This window comes from Salvelinus fontinalis, chromosome 4, assembly GCF_029448725.1.
Source record: "Salvelinus fontinalis isolate EN_2023a chromosome 4, ASM2944872v1, whole genome shotgun sequence".
Lineage (NCBI taxonomy): Eukaryota > Metazoa > Chordata > Actinopteri > Salmoniformes > Salmonidae > Salvelinus > Salvelinus fontinalis.
In genome coordinates this window covers 53716575-53736991 of record NC_074668.1, presented here as the reverse complement: position 1 = coordinate 53736991, position 20417 = coordinate 53716575, and the positions used below count along the sequence as shown (strand labels likewise).

The window sequence follows — 20417 nt, the reverse complement described above, 5'->3', positions numbered from 1 at the left end:
TGTCTGCCGAGTCATCACACAGATCTATGAAGACTTAAACAGACAGTTCAATACCTGGGATACTCAAACAAGGGTTATGACATACTGCCACACACGTGTGCACCCACGCACACAAACATACGCGCATACACTCTCTCTCTCTCACACTCACAAACACCATTTTTTTAATACAACAAAGACAGAAAATGGGTATGTGCCTTTCTACCTGCGCATCTACCTCAGACCCATGGTCTGCACCGTCAGAATGGGAATAATAGAATGAGTTCTCATTGGCTGTCTGTCTCCTGTGTTATTTAATTTGCAGAGACCGTCATGCCCTGTTATTAACTTTAGTTTCTGGCTCTCTACCAAATTCTCCTCCTCTCCAGTCACCACACTCTTTGCTCTACATCCCTGTGTCACACTCTCTCTTCTCCTTCCCTCCCTGTCTCTCTTACTTTAAAATGTAAATCTTTCTCTCTCTCTAGCTAGCCATTACAACTGTCACACCTGCTTCCATGTTCTCTCTCTCGCTCTCTCTCTCTCTCTTTCTCTTACTCAAAGGACCTTTCAATCACAGGCCACAACATTTCAGCAGGTAGCCTAGTGGTTAGAACATTGGGCCAGTAACCAACAAGTTGCTGGATCGAATCACCGAGCTGACAAGGTAAACATCTGTCATTCTGACCCTGAGCAAGGTGGTTAACCCACTGTTCCCTGTGCACTGAAGATGTGGATGTCAATTATGTCAGCCCCCTGCACCTCTCTGATTCAGAGGGGTTGGGTTAAATGCAGAAGACACATTTCAGTTGTACAACTGACTAGGTATCGCTCTTATAGGTCGTAACATTATATCCACTATCCTTTTCTACCTTCTTCCCTCTTTCATTCCTCAGTGGGCATCTTTTGGTGAATTAGAAACTGTTCGACCAGGATATAAAAAAACAGAAGTGAATCACAGGTGGTTTGAGGAGTTCATGACCACAAAACTCAAGGTAAGTCATTCAGTTGAAATAACTTATAATGTATATGCTGTGAATATATGTGTTTAAAGATCAAACAAAAAAATTAAGACAGGACTGAGAAGGATGACGAATAACTGAAAAGTGTTATGAGGGTGAGTTCAGTGACAGAAAAAATAAGTTTCACACAATTATTTAATTGAAAATAGTAATGAGCATGTAAGTCTTATGTGTGATAGTGAAAAAGAATAGATTGTTGTTTACATAGGAATAGCATTTTCTCTATGTCATAAAGCTTTTTAAAACTCACTCATCCAGCATCATTGTATAATTTGTTGCTTATAAATTCTGCCAATGTCTGTTTGCGAGCTGATAGTTCACTACGCTGACTTGTGTAAAGCATTTCCTGGAAAGTCTGTGTGAGATATACGGGCATCCCTCTAAGTATTACTTTAGTCAAAATTACTAATGCACAAATCAAATGTAATCATAAGAAAGTATAGTGGAGAGTAGTAGACTCTTCAACATCTCCCAACCACGTTCTATGATTGCTTTCTAATAAAGTTTCTGGTCATTATGGGAAAATATTTTTTACAATAACCACCTTTCTATATGCAAATAAAAAAATTCAGTGCAAACACATACACACCCAGCTAAGCAAATACACACAAATCCCCACTTGAAGTTGCTATCAGTCTTTTGGAGGGGAGATTGAACTGTAGAGTAGAACAACGATTAACTCTAAATGGTCTAGTAGATATCTGTTTATGATTGCGTTGAGGCATATTAAAGAACCAACGTAGCCCATATTTAAATGTTCAACTAAGAAACATACACAGTAACCCTAATTTGAACCTTATTGTAAAAAAACAAAAACAACAACACATAAATAACATTACGCAGATTATTGTACAGGATAATCTCAGCCGTGCAGAATCTAGGGATGAAATGTACCTTCCATAGTATTCAGTTGAGTCTCATTCAGAGAGTGGTTTTATACCATCACCATCAAATTTCAATATTTGTATTATTTCTATACATACAGTAAGAACCAGCCACCTGGTTATTTCTTTGACTGTGACACTGTTACCCTACTGTAATGTAGTGTGTGTGTGTGTGTGTGTGTGTGTGTGTGTGTGTGTGTGTGTGTGTGTGTGTGTGTGTGTGTGTGTGTGTGTGTGTGTGTGTGTGTGTGTGTGCGTGTGTGTGTAAAGAGCAAAGCAGGTGTGAGGGTTTTCTTTTATCCCACTGAATACGCCATTAAGCCAGCTAAGCTTCCTCAAAGACCTTCTTTTGATAAACAATCTCAAATGAATGTAAGCTACGTTTTGTTCTGTTGTCCATCTGTAGTTCTGGTGTGTGTGCTTGTACACATGTAGGTGTGTGTGTGTGTGTGTGTGTTTGTGTGTACATGCTGAATAAGACGAGGTCAGCCTGCCCTACACTCTGAAAATTGCATATCACATAAATGAAACATTATGCTAGTTGTGATAAGTGATGGGTGTGACCTACTATATAGTGGATATATAGGATGCTATTTGGGACTCTAACTGTCTCCTCAGGTATTCTCTCTGTACTCAGGCAGTTTGAAGGGCAGGGCCGGGCTCTCAAAGCAAAGTGCTGACTGAGGTTTAAATGCCACCCTACAGAGAGAGCCCTCATCACAAGTCTTGCTGCCTCAGAGGTTGTATCCAAAATGGCACACAATTCCCTATATAGTCCACTACTTTTGACCAAGGTCCTGGGCTATAGGGAATAGGGTGCATTTGAGACAGGCCCTGACTGTGGAGAGCACACACCTCCTCCTGTCTGCAAACACATGCAGCCACACTCTCTGGCCCTATAAACACTCATGTTGTACTGATGTAGAATGTATTTGGCACAACAGTTGTGATACAACAGTCTTTTTTTTACAACAATAATTACACAAGTGGTGAGAAGAAACTGCACAATGGTTGTCTTAAAGTTGTCATGTTGGCAAACATATACAACAGAGATGTTGTATCACAAAATATCATTGTATCAAATGTGTTGTACGTCGTTGTACAACCTGAGTGTGTAAGGGCTGGGTAGGTTAGTTTCTAAATGTATTCTGGTAGTTACCTGTTCAAAATGGCAATCGGTACATTTTGGATTACCCAAACTCAGTAACGAATCGGATTGCTTTCAGTTACTTTCTGATTACTTTCCCCTTAAGAGGCATTAGAAGAAGACTAAAAGCATCCATTAAACGCATTTGGTGTATCATCAGTGGTCTCTGACTTGTGGTCAGACTCGCTCAGGTGGAACAATCTAAAACTTGCACCTTTTTTATGCTGAATTGAATGTCATTGAGAAAACAGAAAGGTGTCATAGTCTATATTTGGGCAAAAATCCTTTCTGAATTTAAAAGTAATCCTAGAACTAATCATCTAGTTTTTCAAAAGTATCTTTAATCTCACATGCAATATTTTGTGCCACGCTCTCTCTCTGTGCACTCTAAAGTTAACCTCAACTTTTCTGATTTTATTTGTCACAAGCACCGAATACATCAAGTGGTAAAGTGACTATCTGTAGATAATAAATAGCGAGCGGCAACAGCGTAAAAAAAAGCGGGTGGGGGGGGTCAATGCAAATAGTCCGGGTAGCCATTCTTATGGCTTGTGGGTAGAAGCTGTTAAGGAGCCTTTTGGACATAGACTTGGCGCTCCTGTACCGCTTGCCGTGCGGTAGTAAAGAGAATTCCAGTGGCTGGAGTCTTTGACAATTTTTAGGGCCTTCCTCTGACATCGCCTGGTATATAGGTCCTGGATGGCAGGAAGCTTGGTCTTGCGGGTTGGATGCCGAGCAGTTGCCATACCAGGCGGTGATGCAAGCAGTCAAGATGCTCTCGATGGTGCAGCTGTAGAACTTTTTGAGGATCTGAGGACCCAAGCCAAATCTTTTCACTCTCCTGAAGGGGGTAATAGGCGTTGTCGTGCCCTCTTCACGACTGTCTTGATGTGTTTGGACCATGATAGTTTGTTGGTGATGTGGACACCAAGGAACTTGAAGCTCTCGACCTGCTTCACTACAGCCCCGTCGATGTGAATGGGGGCATGCTCAGCCCTCCTTTTCCTGTAGTCCACGGTCATCTCCTTTGTCTTGATCACGTGGAGGGAGAGGTTGTTGTTCTGGCACCACACGGCCAGGTCTCTGACCTCCTCCCTATAGGCCTTTTTTATTTTGTTGTTTGATAGTCAATGAGCATGTGAACATTACATTTTGTCTTCACATGGCTTTATCCATAGATAAACATCTATGCTTTATCAGCCTGCAAACATTCCATTGCATGGACTTTAGAGAGGTTATCATATAATCAATTTGGTCAGCGGCTTGAGGTGAACAATTTGATACCACACATTTTTGGGGTTGACTATAAATCACATGACATTGCATGAAATAAAAGGACAATCCTTTTGGTCATTGAACTCTTAAGTCCTTGGTCCTTAGAGCGGACATTTTTCTATCACAAACTTAATTCATTGTTAGTTCCCCTATACTCTCACCATAGCCGCGGGAAGTAGGGGTGCTGAGAGTGCTGCAACACCCCCTTAAAATTCTGAGTGAATTTTTATTTTATATATATATATTATGTTTACAATGGTACTGTGGCTATGCCTCTCACTCTGTTACTGGGTTACACTTTATGTGGATAGTCTGAAATGCTGGTCTACATATCAAACTATCTGTTGCTAAAGTATGTGGTTAGGGTTAGGATTAGCTTTAGAATAACGGTAAGGGTTAATGGTAAGGTGAGGATACGTGTTACGGTTAGGGTTAGGGTTAGTGGATGGTTAGTTAATCAGTAGATGTTCAAACAGCAGTTTATCTACAAACAATCTACTTGGAACTATCCAAATACAGTGATACTGGTTACTGCAGCAGACTATTGAAGCAGACCCTTAGCCTTCCAATACAAAAGGCCGCTGAATGGATTGGACTCTGGTTATTTGAAAGCGGCAGAGCCTTCAGAATGCCTCATGTTATCCACCTTCCTACGCATATCTTACCTTTTGAAATTACCAAACACACACACAGCGATGATGAATACGCACACAAACAATATTTCTCGCTCTCTCACTCTCTCTCTCTCTCTCTCTCTCTCTCTCTCTCTCTCTCTCATATATATATATATCCATTGTCTGCTTGGCCTTGTGTTTTTGTTACTGCCATCCAACAGACTTTAATATATATATATAAAAGTCTGTTGGATGGCAGCAACAAAAACACAAGGCCAAGCAGACAATGGAATTTAGTGCTGCATACAGTCACTCTAGGAGGGTCAGAGAGGACTAAGTTTTCTTCCTTTACAGTACATGTCTTGAAGAGAGAGATGTCCCTTTGTATGTACTCAAGCTGTCTGTGGGGAGAGAGGCGCGTGTGTGTGAGAGAGAGAGTTGTGTAACATACTGCGTCTGAATACTGAGTGTATACTTGACGTCCACGTACCAAGGACAAGGTTAGGCACAAAGCACATACACAGAGCACCTCAACAAGGACAGGGATTAGTACAGAACCACAGAAGTAAATGCATCACTTCATTACTAAGTGGGTGTTTTATTACATAACCGCTGATTTAAGAACTATTAAAATATCATCACACCTTGAAATTAAGCGTGCCTGTGTCCCAAATGACACCCTATTCCTATCACGACTCGGGATATGACTCAGATGCAGACACAGGAGGCGGATAGTTCTGTACTCAGAATATTTCTTATAAACAAAGGGGCAGGCAAAGGGCAGGTTGAGGGCAGGCAGAGGTTTGTAATCCAAGGCAGAGTCAACCAGGGACAGAGTGGCAGGCAGAGAAGTTGGAACAGGGAAGACTAGAAAACAACTAGGGGAAAAAACTAGGGAACTTGTCACGAATACCACCGAACGTGGCTCCCCTTCCTGTTCGGGTGGCGCTTGGCGGTCGTCGTCGACGGTCTATTAGGTGCCACCGATCCCTTTTTCCTTTTTGTTTATTTCTGTCTAATTGTTTTCACCTGTTCCTTGTTGGGGTTTTGGGATGGGTGCTATTCATGTTCGTTTTGCCCGCTGGTGTTTGTGCGGGCTTGTTGGTTGTTACGATTGGTGATGTATCGTGTCTTGTTTTGGGTTTTTCGCTGTCCAGTGTTTGTAACGAGGTTTTGGGTTTGTTTAGCGCCAGTGTTTTGGGCATTCACCCATCTATTGGACCTGTTACGTTTTTTAAGGACATTAAAGCGTTTTCCCGTTCATTTTCGCTCTCTGCATTTGACTCCTCACTCATTTCACTCACCCGACGTTACAGAACTGGAGAAATGGGAAACGTGCTGGTAAGAGTTGACAAAACAAGATGAACTGGCAACAGACAAAAATGCAGGTATAAATACACAGGGGATAATGGGTAAAAATGATAGGGGACACCTGATGGGGGGTGGAGACAAGCACACGATAGGTGAAACAGATCAGGGTGTGATAGCTCCCTATACAGGGTGCCATTTGGGATATAGCCTGTCTCACTAGTCCTCCTTAGTCTTCACTGTCTCTGAAAATAAAGTGAAGATATCCTAGGTGTTAGGAGCAGGAAATAATGTGTGGTCCAAGATGGTTCCATAATCTATGACTTCATAATATTACCATAATCTATCCTCAAAATTTCCGAAAATCTAAAAGAGCCAACACATCCAAATATTCAAGCAGCGGAAACAAAAAATCAGACCCCCTCAGTTATAGGTACACTCAATATGGCCACCGGTCTACCCATCACAGCACACTGACTTGAATGGGGAATCCTTATATAATCTACTCTAGTAATACTCTAGTAATTATATTTCTATGAACACATCTGTCTATATATGTTCCCACAGGGCCATGACAAATTAACATCTAGAATCTCACAGATGACCCTATAAACCACAGTAACACTACCGGCATTAGCATGACCTTACACCTTTAATTCTGCTGTAATGCTGTAGTAACACTAAGACACATTTTCTGTCCATCTGACATTCCACAGGGCATTGACAGACTTGACTCTACACTAATGATGACTCTATAAGACACAGTACCAGTATCTGCAATAGAGAGCCACTATACCTTTGATCCTGGCATGGAGGACGCGACGGAGGTGCGCACGGATGGGAACTCTCTACTCAAGGCCGTGTTCCTGAGTCGACTGCGTCTGACACGCCTGCTGCTGGAGGGAGGGGCTTACATCAACGAGAGCAACGAGCGCGGTGAGACGCCCCTCATGGTGGCGTGCCGGACACGCCACACGGACGCACAGAGCGTGCCCAAACACAAGATGGTTCGGTAAGTAAGTTACTAGTCCATGACACGTCGTATGGGTTGGGTACACACCTGGCTTAAATAATACATTGGAGACCAAATCCTGCACCAACACCTGCCCTTCATGAATAATATTGGCCACCCCTGCCCTACCATAGAGTTGCCAAGTAAAAATACACTTTACCTCCTCTTCAGGGGTTTACTGATCCACAGAGTATTGATCAACATGTCATTCATGTCCCCCCACAGGTACTTGCTGGAGAGTGGTGCTGACCCAAACATCCAGGATAAGGCCGGTAAGACGGCCCTGATGCATGCGTGTCTGGAGCAGGCCGGAGGGGACGTCCTCTCTCTGCTGCTGGGGAGTGGAGCCGACCCCAGTCTGAATGACCACTCTGGCTCCTCAGCTTTGGTCTATGCTGTCAATGCAGGGGACAAGGAGGCCCTGAGAGGCCTTCTGGATGCCTGCAAGGCCAAGGGCAAGGAGGTGGGGATGTGGGTTTGATTCCCGCTTGGGTAGGTTTGCAATATTCTGGTAAGTTTTCCAGAAATTCTAGTTGGAGGATTCCAGATTTGGTGCTTATGAACTTATGATTGCTGGAGTATTCCGTCCAGGATTTTTGGAAAACCTGGGAACTTTGAGAAAGTTGCTGAATTTTTGCAACCCTACGCTGGGGCCAAATGTTTGCATGCTCTACTATAAGTCACTTTTGGATTAAAGCGTCTGCTAAATGGCATGTATTATGTTTTATATTATATTACATTATAGGTCATCATCATCACCACGGACAAGCTACCTTCGGGATGCCAGATGACCAAGCAGTACTTGAACGTGCCTCCACCGCCCGACCTGGAAGAGCGCATGCACTGCACCCCTGGCTCGGCCACCTGCTGCATGTCCCCCTCAGACATACAGCTCCGCACCCCTCCACAGGGCTCCCCCGCCATCACCTCCCCCCAGCCAGGGAGCTCCCTCTTGGGTCTCAGGGAGCACCACCAGCAGGGTTGTGGAATGGGAACTACCATCTCTGGTTCTACTGGTTCTGGTTCTTCTCAGCCGGGCTCCCCAACCAGGGACCCTAGCCTGTTACGAGGCCCCAGTCCTGGGGTGGTGAAGCTGCTCCATGTCCAGCGGCTCCACTCGGAGCCCTGGCTGAAGATCCCTCCATCCCTGCTGCTGCAGCAGAGCAAGGCCTCTAGGTAGGTAGCCAAAAGAAGCAGGGGTTCAAATCCCATGTCTGTCAGGAAACAAATTGGTTCACAGTGGGCGGCAACCAGAGGGTTGATGCCAGCAACCCTCTGGTTGCCGCCCACTGTGAACCTATTTTTTTCCTGACAGACATGGGATTTGAACCCCTGCTAATGTGCCCTTGAAGGCACTAAACCCCTAAACTGCTAACATGGCGCTGCACTAGTAACTGCCAATTGCTCCAGCCTCTCCAACCAAATGTGTATTTTTTTGCATGTGTGTGGGTTGTTTCAGCCTGACCGAGGAGCTGCTGGACATCACCCCAGAGGAGGAGCTCTCCTTCTGGGTCAACAGCTTGGCCTTGTCTGGGTCCGGAAGGGCAGGGCCCGGGGTACATCCGACCCTCGCCCGTCACCAGAGCATCGACGCCAAAGATGCCACGGGGCTGCTAAGGGCCCTGGAGCAGGTAATAATAATAACTTCATGTGTAATAATAATAACAACAATCATGTGTCTATATCATAATACATTTTTCGGTGTATTTTTTGTATCTCAGGTGGCTGGGAGCGAGGGAGGTGGTGGAGGACGAAGGAGAGGCCTGAGTAGGAAGATGTCTTACGACAGTGCTGCAGCTTCTTCCCACCCCAACCTCTTGCACCGGGGGGACGGAGGAGGCTGCCCCAACTGTCCCTGTGGCGGCCATGAACCAGCCCTCCCAGTGGACAAAACCTCCCTAGACTGCTGCCTCCCTAACCTGGCCGTGTCCAGCCTAAGGAATGTAGTCCGCCGCCGAAACATCGGCATGGACCACTATAGCTCTGACTCCCAGCTGCCCCAGTTCGGCCACAGCAGCCACCCAGAGTGTAATGAATCCTACAGAGGCATAGGGGGTGGTGTAGGGGGAACTGAGAAGCGTAAGCTGGTCACCAGCCGGTCATCCACCCTGTCAGGCTCCAGGGAGTCCCTGGAGAGCACTGCCCAGAGAAGGGGACCCGCAAACCTGGAGAGAAGAGGCTCGGGGGCCCTGCTCCTGGATCACATCTCCCACACCCGGCCGGGATACCTGCCTCCTATTAACCCCCACGCACCCATACCCGACATCGGGGTCAGCCCCACCTCAACCTGCCCCAGCCTGAGTGGGAGCACCAAAGCACTGAATCTGAATGGGGGTGTTGTAGCAGGGCCGGGGTCAAAGCTTCTCGTCCCCTGTGCACCTTCCTTCCACAGGGATCTGAAGTTTAAAACATTGCTGAGAAGACACTCCATGCAGACTGAGCAGATTAAACAGCTTGTCAACTTCGAGGAGCTCTTCAGCCACTAAGACGAACGATGCTAGCCCGGTCCCAGGTCTGTTCGTGCCGTCTTGCGAACCCCAGGCCTATAGTCATTGTTACGCCTTGGCAAAACTGCACAAACAGTTTTGGGACCAGACTAGAACGCTGCATTTTCTTTGTGTGTCTGACTACTTTGTGCCTCGCTTCCTATATCAAGCTCTGTTGCTGCTGTGTGACCATAACATTGTTAACAAAGAACTTGTGCCTTCTTACTAGAAGTGTATTATTGCTCATCCCAGCTTTTTCAATGTGCTTAATTACACTTCCTTTGACAACCAGACTTGTAATTCCATCAAGCTCAGGAAGGAATAGAGGACTTACGATCGGCGCATCAGAACCATCGGTAACACAACAGCTCTTCTTTGATCAATTGATACATTCATATCCGTTTGAAGTCTGAGAGCAGAAATCTCGTGGTACTCCTCCTCGGGACATCTAACAACAGACAGAGATGCTTTTAAACACATGGAATGAACTGGGATGAAGGAATCCTATAAGGACAAAATAATTTACTCTTCAAAGGGAAGGGGGAGTGAGTCATTCTCTGACTAAATCAATGACTGCGGAAAGCAATGGATTGGCAACACAGCACAAACACATCTGGGACTCAGGCTAACTCCTCTGACTGTGGAAGATCTAAGTCACTAAGGAAAATATTAATATGTGTCAGTGGAAAAAACGAAACACCAAAAAATGTAAATAAGACAGTAAAGATTCTTGAACACAAGCATTATTTGCTGAGTATTTATTCAACGCTGCTGTTTTGTACACCTTTTGACGAGCTAGGTGTTGTATTGCCTTTCAGTTGTTCTGTTGTGCTTCTTCACTGCTAATAAACTGCTTTTACGGCCCTCTCCTCTTTTCTCTATACTCTGTGCTATACTCTATACTCTGTGCTCCATCAGTGGTGTAGTGGTGCCTGGAGAAGTGGGAATACTCAAATTTTCCCCAAAATGTCCCAAACAGCCTGACCGGCAAAGGAAAGTTGCCCCGTGTAAAACAATAGCATACACCCTGAAACCTTCAAAATGATCAATCCCATATTGGTCTTTCACAGTCAGTCCAACCCAAGCTGTACTGTGCAAGTAGGCCTACTATTGAAACAGATAGAATTCACTTTATTTTGTTCCGTTTTTTTTGCTTTCAAAGTCACACTTTCTTAATAGAAAAACCACACAATTTGATGTTGTAAGTACATAACAATGCTTAAACCACATCAGGAGACCACTGTTAAGGGCCGTAGTTACCCTTTAATTCAAGTGTGCAGGCACCTAGCACTGTTGTTTGGTTTGTAGCACATGAGATGGAGTTTGCAAAACAATAGGCCATTGGATTGATGCAAATAAACATGACATTATTCTGCCAGGTAAGCATAGGCTACTTTGTAGCTAGTTAACATCTAACTGAGAAGGTTTTTGGGAAAGCCTTCCCATCTACCAGAAGATGGTTAGTCCTCTAATTACTGTAGCATCGCCTTCTTTTCCTGTCCCTTCATTGTTTGAAACCTGGACAATATCTCAGCTTGGATGTCAGCCCACCACCCCAAGCTCAACCTCGACAAGATGGAGTGCTCTTTCTCCCAGGGAAGGCCTGCCCATTCCAGGACTTCTCCATCGTGGTCGACAACTCCTTGATTTCCCCCTCCCAGAGTGCTAAGAACCTTGGTGTGACCCTGGACAACACCCTGCCATTCTCTGCAAACATCAAAACAGTGACTCGCTCCTGCAGGTTCATGCTCTACAACATCCATAGAGTACGACCTTCCATCACACAGGAAGTGGTGCAGGTACTACTCCGAGTCATCAGATCCCCACCTGGACTACTGCAACGCTCTGTTGGCTGGGCTCCCCACTTGTGCCTTCAAATCCCTTCCAACTTATCCACAACGTTGCAGCCCGTCTGGTGTACAACCTTCCCTTGTTCTCCAACGTCACCCCGCTCCTCTGTACACTCCATTGGCTTCCAGTCAAAGCTCGCCTCCACTACAAGACCATGGCGCTTGCCTACGGAGCAGCAAGGGGAACTGAGTCTCCCTACCTTCAGGCTGTGCTCAAACCCTACATCCTCCCTGAGCACTCTGTTCTGCCACCTCTGGTTTCTTGGCCGTCCTATCTCTAAGGGAGGTCAGCTCCCGCTCAGTCAAGTCAAAACTCTTCTCTGCCCTGGAACCCCAAGGGTGGAACAAGCTTCCCTCGGATGCTGATTTCTGCTTTATTGAGGAAAAATGTACTTACACGACTGTGATATGTGGTTGTCACATCTAGCTATCTTAAGATGAATGCACTAACTGTAAATCACTCTGGATAAGAGCATCTGCTAAATTACTAAAATGTAAATGAGCTGAAACAGGATATCTCAAGGGTGACATGTCATACAATTCATGAGCATAATGGTGTATTATTTGAAAAATACAAACACAGAAATAGTTTTCTAGTATCAATTTAGCATTTTAGATAATGACTGGACATGGGAGCACCTGATCCTAGATCAGTAGCCAGGGAGTCCAGCAGGTTATAATAGACCTTGCTCTTGTTAATGTCTCTCCTGTAGGGCAGAAGGCCAAAACATCAGTCTGGCCTGTCCACACTGTCAGGCTGTACCTGAGGGAGATCACAACACAGAGAGACAGGGTTATACACAAGAGCAGATCAGCAAACACATCACTATGTGTCTACAATGTCAGGCTGTACCTGAGAGAGGGAACAAAACAGAGACGCAGGGTCTTTATTGTCGGATGGTTGGCTACACTGGGAGAAGGGAGAGGCGTCATTCCATTAGGTTCGAATTGGGACAGCTTGCACACTCACACACAGAGGATTAAGTGAAGAGTGTAGAATAGAGAGGAGAGTAGAGCCAAGCAGAGGGTATAGCTAAGGTCCGCTTGGGTGCGGCCGCAGCATGTGACATCCCGTGGGTTTACTGCCTACAGAAAGTCACGTATGGAAACTTGCAGAAAGGAGCACATTATAGTGTTTTGCTGTTGTGAATGCAGTTCGACGGTTGAGCCCTCGTGCTATCAACATTGTGCTATCTTGAGTCTGCACACACAACTAATTACCTTTTACACACTATCTGCTGACTGCCACGTATTCAAAAAGGATGTGCTTCTCTATAAAAGCCTTGAACCGGCACTGTTCGTTGAGCTTTTTAACTGCGCACTGTTGAGTTAACCTCTACTTCCTCACAAACCCGGATCCGGGAGCACCCCCATCAGTAAAAAAGCTGACTAGCATAGACTAGCATAGCGTCACAAGTAAATACTAGCATCTAAATATCTTTAAATCACAAGTCCAAGACACCAGATGAAAGATACACATCTTGTGAATCCAGGCATCATTTCTGATTTTTAAAATGTTTTACAGGGAAGAACAATATGTAAATCTATTAGCTAACCACGATAGCAAAAGACACAATTTTTTTCCTGCATAGGTAGGTATCACAATTTCGACCAAATAAAGATATAAATAGCCACTAACCAAGAAACAACTTCATCAGATGACAGTCTGATAACATATTTATTGTATAGCATATGTTTTGTTAGAAGAATGTGCATATTTCAGGTATAAATCATAGTTTACCATTGCAGCCACCATCACAACTCTCACCAAAGCAACTAGAATAACTACAGAGACCATCGTGTATTACCTAAATACTCATCATAAAACATTTCTGAAAAATACACAGTGTACAGCAAATGAAAGACAAAGATCTTGTGAATCCAGCCAATATTTCGGATTTTTTAAGTGTTTTACAGCGAAAACACAATATAGCATTATATTAGCTTACTACAATAGCCAACCACACAGCAGCATTGATTCATGCACGTTAGCGACAGCGAATAAACCAGCAAAAGATATTACATTTTTGACTAACCTTCTCAAAACATCATCAGATGACAGTCCTATAACATCATATTACACAATACATATAGAGTTTGTTCGAAAATGTGCACATTTAGCGGCACAAATCGTGGTTATACAATGAGAAAAGTAGCCAGGCTGCCAACAATATGTCGGGAGAAATCTTGGGAGAGGCACCTAATCTAATCGATAACTAATCATAAACTTGACTAAAAAATACAGGTTGGACAGCAAATGAAAGATACATTAGTTCTTCATAGATCATAGTTTACATTGCAGCTACATTCAGAAATTGCACCGAAAGCAGCCATAATATTTACAGACACCAACGTCAAATACCTAATTACTCACCATGAAACATTTCTGAAAAATATATAGTGTAAAGCAAATGAAATACAGGCATCTTGTGATGCCAGACAATATTTCCGATTTATTAAATGTTTTATAGCGAAAACAAAATGTAGCGTTATATTAGCTTAGCACAATAGCACAATGGGCGCCGGCGACTACGACAGATATATGAAATAACATCATAAATTGGGTCTTACTTTTGCTGATCTTTAATCAGAATGTTGAACAAGGTGTCCTTTGTCCAGATGAGTCGTTGTTTGGATTCAGAATGGCAACATTCTCTCTCCATTTAGCAAGCGCGCTAGCCGGGTTACACGGATCTCTCCATGTAAACAAACGGAAGAGAACGGAACACAGCAAAACTCCCGAAAAAATTTCAATAATCTGATGAAACTATATTGAAAAAACATACTTTACGTTGATATGGTGACATGTATCAAATAAAATCAAAGCCGGAAATAATAGTCGCCTATAACGTCAGCAAAACAAAAGGCAACCCCACTGTCCAAATCGCGTTTTTCAGAGTACTGGAAATGGGGTACACGACATTCCAAGAGGATTTATTCCATCCCAGATCGAGATAATCACCTCATTTCTTCTCTCACAGCCTTCTTGACACCCAGAGGAAGGTGTATGACGTGCATGTATACTAATAGCTCTTGTGCCCATTTATAGGCAGGAAGAGGAAGAGAGCATCGATTTCAGACTTTGAACTTCCGGGTCAGGAAGAGTGCTGCAGAATGAGTTCTGTTTCACTCAGAGAAATAATTCAAACAGTTTTAGAAACTAGAGAGTGTTTTCTATCCAATAATAATAATAATACTATGCATATTGTACGAGCAAGAATTGAGTACGAGGCCGTTTGAAATGGACACATTTTATCTGGCTACTCAATACTGCCCCTTGCAGCCATAAGAAGTTAATGGCAGAATATGCGTTCTACATTTTTCAACAGAACAACGAATTAACATCATATATAGTTCTTACTATTTGATGAGCTTCCATTAGAATCTAGGGCAAGGTGTCCTTTGTCCAAAAGAATCGTTGCTTGGTTGTAGATTGTCCTCTTCAACGTTCGAATTAGCAGTAAACATTAGCCATGTGGCAAAGACGTGTCCGACTCACTAAAACGCAGCACAAATAAATATCCGAAAATCGCAATATACCGATATAAACTGATATAACTCGGTTTAATATAACAACATTATGATGTCTTTAACACCTATATCAAAAAAAACAGAGCCGGATATATCTAAGGGCTATAACCGGAGCGTTCTAGAACGACAGCCAGAGCTCCTTTCTGCGTCAGGGCGAAGAGAAGAAAGGGGGCACCCCACATTGCCAGCCCATTTATAAGCTCTCAGATCTGCCTAGCAACACCATTTCAATTCTCACTATTCACTGACATCCAGGGGAAGACGTATACAGTGCATCTCAACCAATAGAAGACAGGCAGATTTATAAACAGATCTCAGAACAGCCAGCAGATTTCAGCATTCTCACATCCTCATAGGAAAATAGGAAAAAAGGTCAAGTTCTGTTTTACTCACAGATATAATTCAAACGGTTTTAGAAACTAGAGAGTGTTTTCTATCCAATAGTAATAATAATATGCATATTGTACGAGCAAGAATTGAGTACAAAGCAGTTTAATTTAGGAACAAAATTATTACAAAGTGCAAACAGAACCCCCTATTGAGACGAAGTTTTAACTTCTTTGTGATAGGGGGCAGCATTTTCACTTTTGGATGAATTGCGTGCTCAGAGTGAACTGCCTTCTACTCTGTCCCAGATGCTAATATATGCATATTATTATTACTATTGGATTTACAACACTCTGAAGTTTCTAAAACTGTTTGAATGATGTCTGTGAGTACAACAGAACTCAAATGGCAGGCAAAAACCTGAGAAAAAATCCAAACAGGAAGTGAGAATTCTGAGTCTGGTCGATGTTCAAATCATCGCCTATTCAATTCCCTGTAAGATATGGATATGTTTGCACTTCCTACGCCTTCCACTAGATGTCAACAGTCTGTAGAACGTGGAATGAAGCCTCTACTGTGATGTTGAGCCAGATGGGAGGTGTTTCAGTCATTGGTCTGGCAGAATGCCAGTTCCTGGTCACGTGCGTTCCAAACGATATCGTCTTGCTTTCCATAACTTCTAGAGACACAAAGGAATTCTCCGGTTGGAACTTTATTGGATAGTTATGATAACAACATCCTGACGCTTGATTCTTTACTTAGTTTGACCAGTTTATTTGACCTGTTATATAACTTTTTGAAGTTTTCGTCCGAGTTTGCCTGCATCTGCGCGAGCGTTTGGACATGTGCACTAAACATGCTAGCAAAAGTAGCTACTTAGACATAATTAATGGACATTATTGAACAAAACAACGATTTATTGTGGAACTAGGATTCCTGGCAGTGCATTCTGATAAAGATAATCAAAGGTAAGGGAATATTTATGATGTCATTTCGTATTTCTGTTGACTCCAACATGGCGGAGAAATGTTGTTATATCTGAGCGCCGTCTCAGATTATTGCATGGTTTGCTTTTTCCGTAAAGTTTTTTTTTTAAATCTGACACAGCGGTTGCATTAAGAACAAGTGTATCTTTAATTCTATGTAAAACATGTATCTTTCATCAAAGTTTATGATGAGTATTTCGGTTATTTGACGTGGCTCTCTGCAATTTCTCTGGATATTTTGGAGGCATTTCTGAACATGGCGCCAATGTAAACCGAGATTTGTGGATATAAATATGCACATTATCGAACAAAACATAAATGTATTGTGTAACATAATGTCTTATGAGTGTCATCTGATGAAGATCATCAAAGGTTAGTGATTCATTTTATCTCTATTTCTGTTTTTTGTGACTACTATCTTTTGCTGGGAAAATGGCTGTGTTTTTCTGTGGCCATTTACTGAGCTAACATAAATAGCTTTGGCATAGTGGGCATCAAGTCCCTTGCCAATGTTGCCTACAACGTTGCATACAATGTACATTTTTATCGAACACATGTTACGCCCCCAGATGCCTTCAATTGCCCAATTTATAGCCATGCCCAATTTAGGATAGTTTTTTTAACAATGTGATGTTGTGCTCCAAAGGGGTAACTTGAAATAACATGATGTAGAGAATTAAATAATCAAAAGAAAAACGTGTTTATTATACACTCTTAGAAAAGAAGGTTCCTTATAGAACCAAAAAGGTTTCTATCACTTCCTTAATACACTGCTCAAAAAAATAAAGGGAACACTTAAACAACACAATGTAACTCCAAGTCAATCACACTTCTGTGAAATCAAACTGTACACTTAGGAAGCAACACTGATTGACAATGAATTTCACATGCTGTTGTGCAAATGGAATAGACAAAAGGTGGAAATTATAGGCAATTAGCAAGACACCCCCAATAAAGGACTGATTCTGCAGGTGGTGACCACAGACCACTTCTCAGTTCCTATGCTTCCTGGCTGATGTTTTGGTCACTTTTGAATGCTGGCGGTGCTCTCACTCTAGTGGTAGCATGAGACGGAGTCTACAACCACCACAAGTGGCTCAGGTAGTGCAGATCATCCAGGATGGCACATCAATGCGAGCTGTGGCAAGAAGGTTTGCTGTGTCTGTCAGCGTAGTGTCCAGAGCATGGAGGCGCTACCAGGAGACAGGCCAGTACATCAGGAGACGTGGAGGAGGCCGTAGGAGGGCAACAACCCAGCAGCAGGACCGCTAACTCCGCCTTTGAGCAGGAGGAGCAATGCCAGAGCCCTGCAAAATGACGTCCAGCAGGCCACGTGAAAATCTGCCAAAATGAAGACAAAATACTATGCAGACATACATGGTCTCACTTGTTACATAGTTATTATACATAGATCATTGCCAAAAGCACAAGATTGCATGTAGGTCTATATTATTTATGGATATCAAATATAAAAACATTTATTTATTTATTTATGGATTGATCATATCAAATATAAAAACATTATTTTTAACAAAGCAATTACATGTGGCGCAGGAACCACTGACTCACTGCATTATTCTATAGTATTATCAAGACATCTGCTTTTAACTTAACTACTTAGGACAGCTCACGAGGTGTCCTAAATATCTACCGACTAGGTGGGACTAGAGACTTCATGCATAGCTTTAATTTATACCCATAAGTGTAAAATGTCTTTATTCTCAGCACTTAAACACCCAATTTTCTACTCTGAGACACTTTGGCGATATGGACCCAGATCTCAAAATATTGTAATAAAAAAACGTAGAATGTTTGTTTTATTTAATAATTTAAAAAATGAATATTACTAATGTAACCCACTGTAAAGACTGGATTTAGATGACTGTGTTGCACTGCTCATGTCCGCGTTCTGGAACTGCCCGCGTTCCCGTACAGAACTGTCCCCGTCCACGTTCAGTGTGGCGCCAAGCATTTTGTCCGGTTACGGTCAGAGTGGGCTGAGGTGATCTTGGGGAATAACGATGGAGTTGGTTACAGAGTTTTTTTTATTATTTTACCTTTATTTAACTAGTCAAGTCAGTTAAGAACAAATTCTTATTTTCAATGACGGCCTAGGAACAGTGGGTTAATTGCCCTTTTCAGGGGCAGAATGACAGATTTGTACCTTGTCAGCTCAGCGATTCAAACTTGCAACCTTTCAGTTATTAGTCCAATGCTCTAACCACTAGGCTACCCTGCCGAAGTTTATTGTTCAATTTGCTTTTTGCTTAATGGTGTAGACAGATCCTTTTCACTCTCTATCCTTGTTTCATTTTGTGGTTCACCGGATTCGTCATCATCATCGAGATGAGGGACAGACAAATGACCTGCTAGCTAGCCAAGCTAGTCAGTACAGCTAGATAAGCTAGCTAGCTACTCTACCAGCAGCATCATAGTTATCCTAGCTACTCAGTACAGCTAGGTAAGTTAGCTAGCTACTCTACCAGCAGCATCCTAGTTATCCTAGCTAGTCGGTACAGCTAGCTAAGTTAGCTAGCTACTCTACCAGCAGCATCCTAGTTATCCTAGCCAGTCGGTACAGCTAGGTTAGCTAGCTAGCTACTCTACCAGCAGCATCCTAGTTTATCCTAGCTAGTCGGTACAGCTAGGTAAGCTAGCTAGCTACTCCACCAGCAGCATCCTAGTTATCCTAGCTACCGCTACATCATCACCGGCTGCCTGCATTTCTTGTGGACCGATGGAGCTCCCCGATTGTTTCTTCCACCTGTTAAATCCGTGGAGGGCTTCCCCCTCACTTGTTGTCTGATGCTGGCTACTTCTGTCCGGTTCTCCTGTCTTCACTAGATGGACACTAACTTTAGTTTTTAACCCCTCTGTGTCCAAGGACTGATCTTTAGAATATTATTTTCGGGGCGCCTGTTCAGGCATATTGATAATCGTTATATTAATGAAGTATCATTTCAAACATTAGCATAAAAACAGGTGATAATAAACATGAATCATCATTATATTACTTCACAGTAATGTGTTAAATGCTTTTTCAGTCCTTCCTCTTGCGTTAGCAGTGTGGAAAGGGACAGAAAGAAGCACACAGGAGTTTTCCTGTGAGGGGGAGTGGTGGTGTATCCAGGGAGAACTTCTGAAATGTCATTTGTGGTCTTATGCTGCCATCTATTGAAATTATGTAGCAACTGCAGTAATACTGAATGATGTGTAATTCCTTACTAAATTAGTAATTACTCAGAATTGCAAAATATAAAATGTTCTAGTTCATTTTACCACTTACACCATAAAATACCCATTTATTGAATAACAAACAATTAAACTGACTTAAACCAAAAACATCGTACATTTAGTTAATTATATATCAACATATATTTATTTAGATGGGTGAAATTATCTGCCAAAGTAACAGCCCTGTAGACAAAGAAGAGCTCTCCAGTAAATATCAAAACATTCCACGACAATTTTCTCAAAAGTGAGGTTACAAGTTTATCATCTTTCAAAGCAGAATTACTTTCCCATTGTTCCTCAACTGAGGTGTATGATATACCATTTTCTAGCTCTGAGTCTCTACTTTTATCCAATGTAAAAAACATAATTTCAAATGTTGCTACATAAGACCGAATCGAGCCGGTCGGTCACATTTGACTGTGTAAAACCTAGCAGTACTACTGATTTCTCTGAGAGTGAGGGAGATATATAGCATTTTGCAAAAAAACATGATTATTTGTCTCTGAAATGAAACCATCGAGTGATAGAGTTAAACAAATACATGTCATGATTAGATTGTGAAAAAAAACACATCTCTTTCATAATTTCTTTAAACAATAAAAGCTAATTGACGAACACTCCTGAAAATGGATATATAGCGTTTTGAAATGAAACTCTTCTCATGTTTCCCATCTGAGCTCAGAGTAGATGAGAGATGTACTGTTTGTCTCTGTTGTATTGAAGACCAATCAAGCGGAAGAGACCAGCCTCCCCTGTACCCAG

The 20417-nt window shown here is 42.7% G+C and overlaps 1 protein-coding gene across 1 annotated transcript; it reads left to right on the top strand.

Annotated features, from left to right (window-relative positions):
• Positions 1-327: 327 nt before the first annotated feature.
• LOC129854005 (ankyrin repeat domain-containing protein 34B-like) lies at positions 328-10584 on the top strand. Its single transcript, XM_055920592.1, has 7 exons — positions 328-646; positions 876-974; positions 6946-7241; positions 7467-7704; positions 7987-8417; positions 8701-8872; positions 8963-10584. The coding sequence occupies exons 3-7, from the start codon at positions 7039-7041 to the stop codon at positions 9725-9727; spliced, it is 1809 nt and encodes a 602-aa protein (XP_055776567.1). The 5' UTR covers positions 328-646; positions 876-974; positions 6946-7038; the 3' UTR covers positions 9728-10584.
• Positions 10585-20417: the final 9833 nt, after the last annotated feature.

What these genes read in the sequence shown, in the direction of transcription:
- LOC129854005 (XM_055920592.1), top strand. Translation starts at nt 7,039, where the DNA reads ATGGAGGACGCGACGGAGGTGCGCACGGATGGGAACTCTCTACTCAAG. An exon ending in CCCAAACACAAGATGGTTCG is followed by an intron (nt 7,242 to 7,466) that starts GTAAGTAAGTTA and finishes GTCCCCCCACAG; the next exon opens with GTACTTGCTGGAGAGTGGTG. An exon ending in TGCTAAGGGCCCTGGAGCAG is followed by an intron (nt 8,873 to 8,962) that starts GTAATAATAATA and finishes TTTGTATCTCAG; the next exon opens with GTGGCTGGGAGCGAGGGAGG.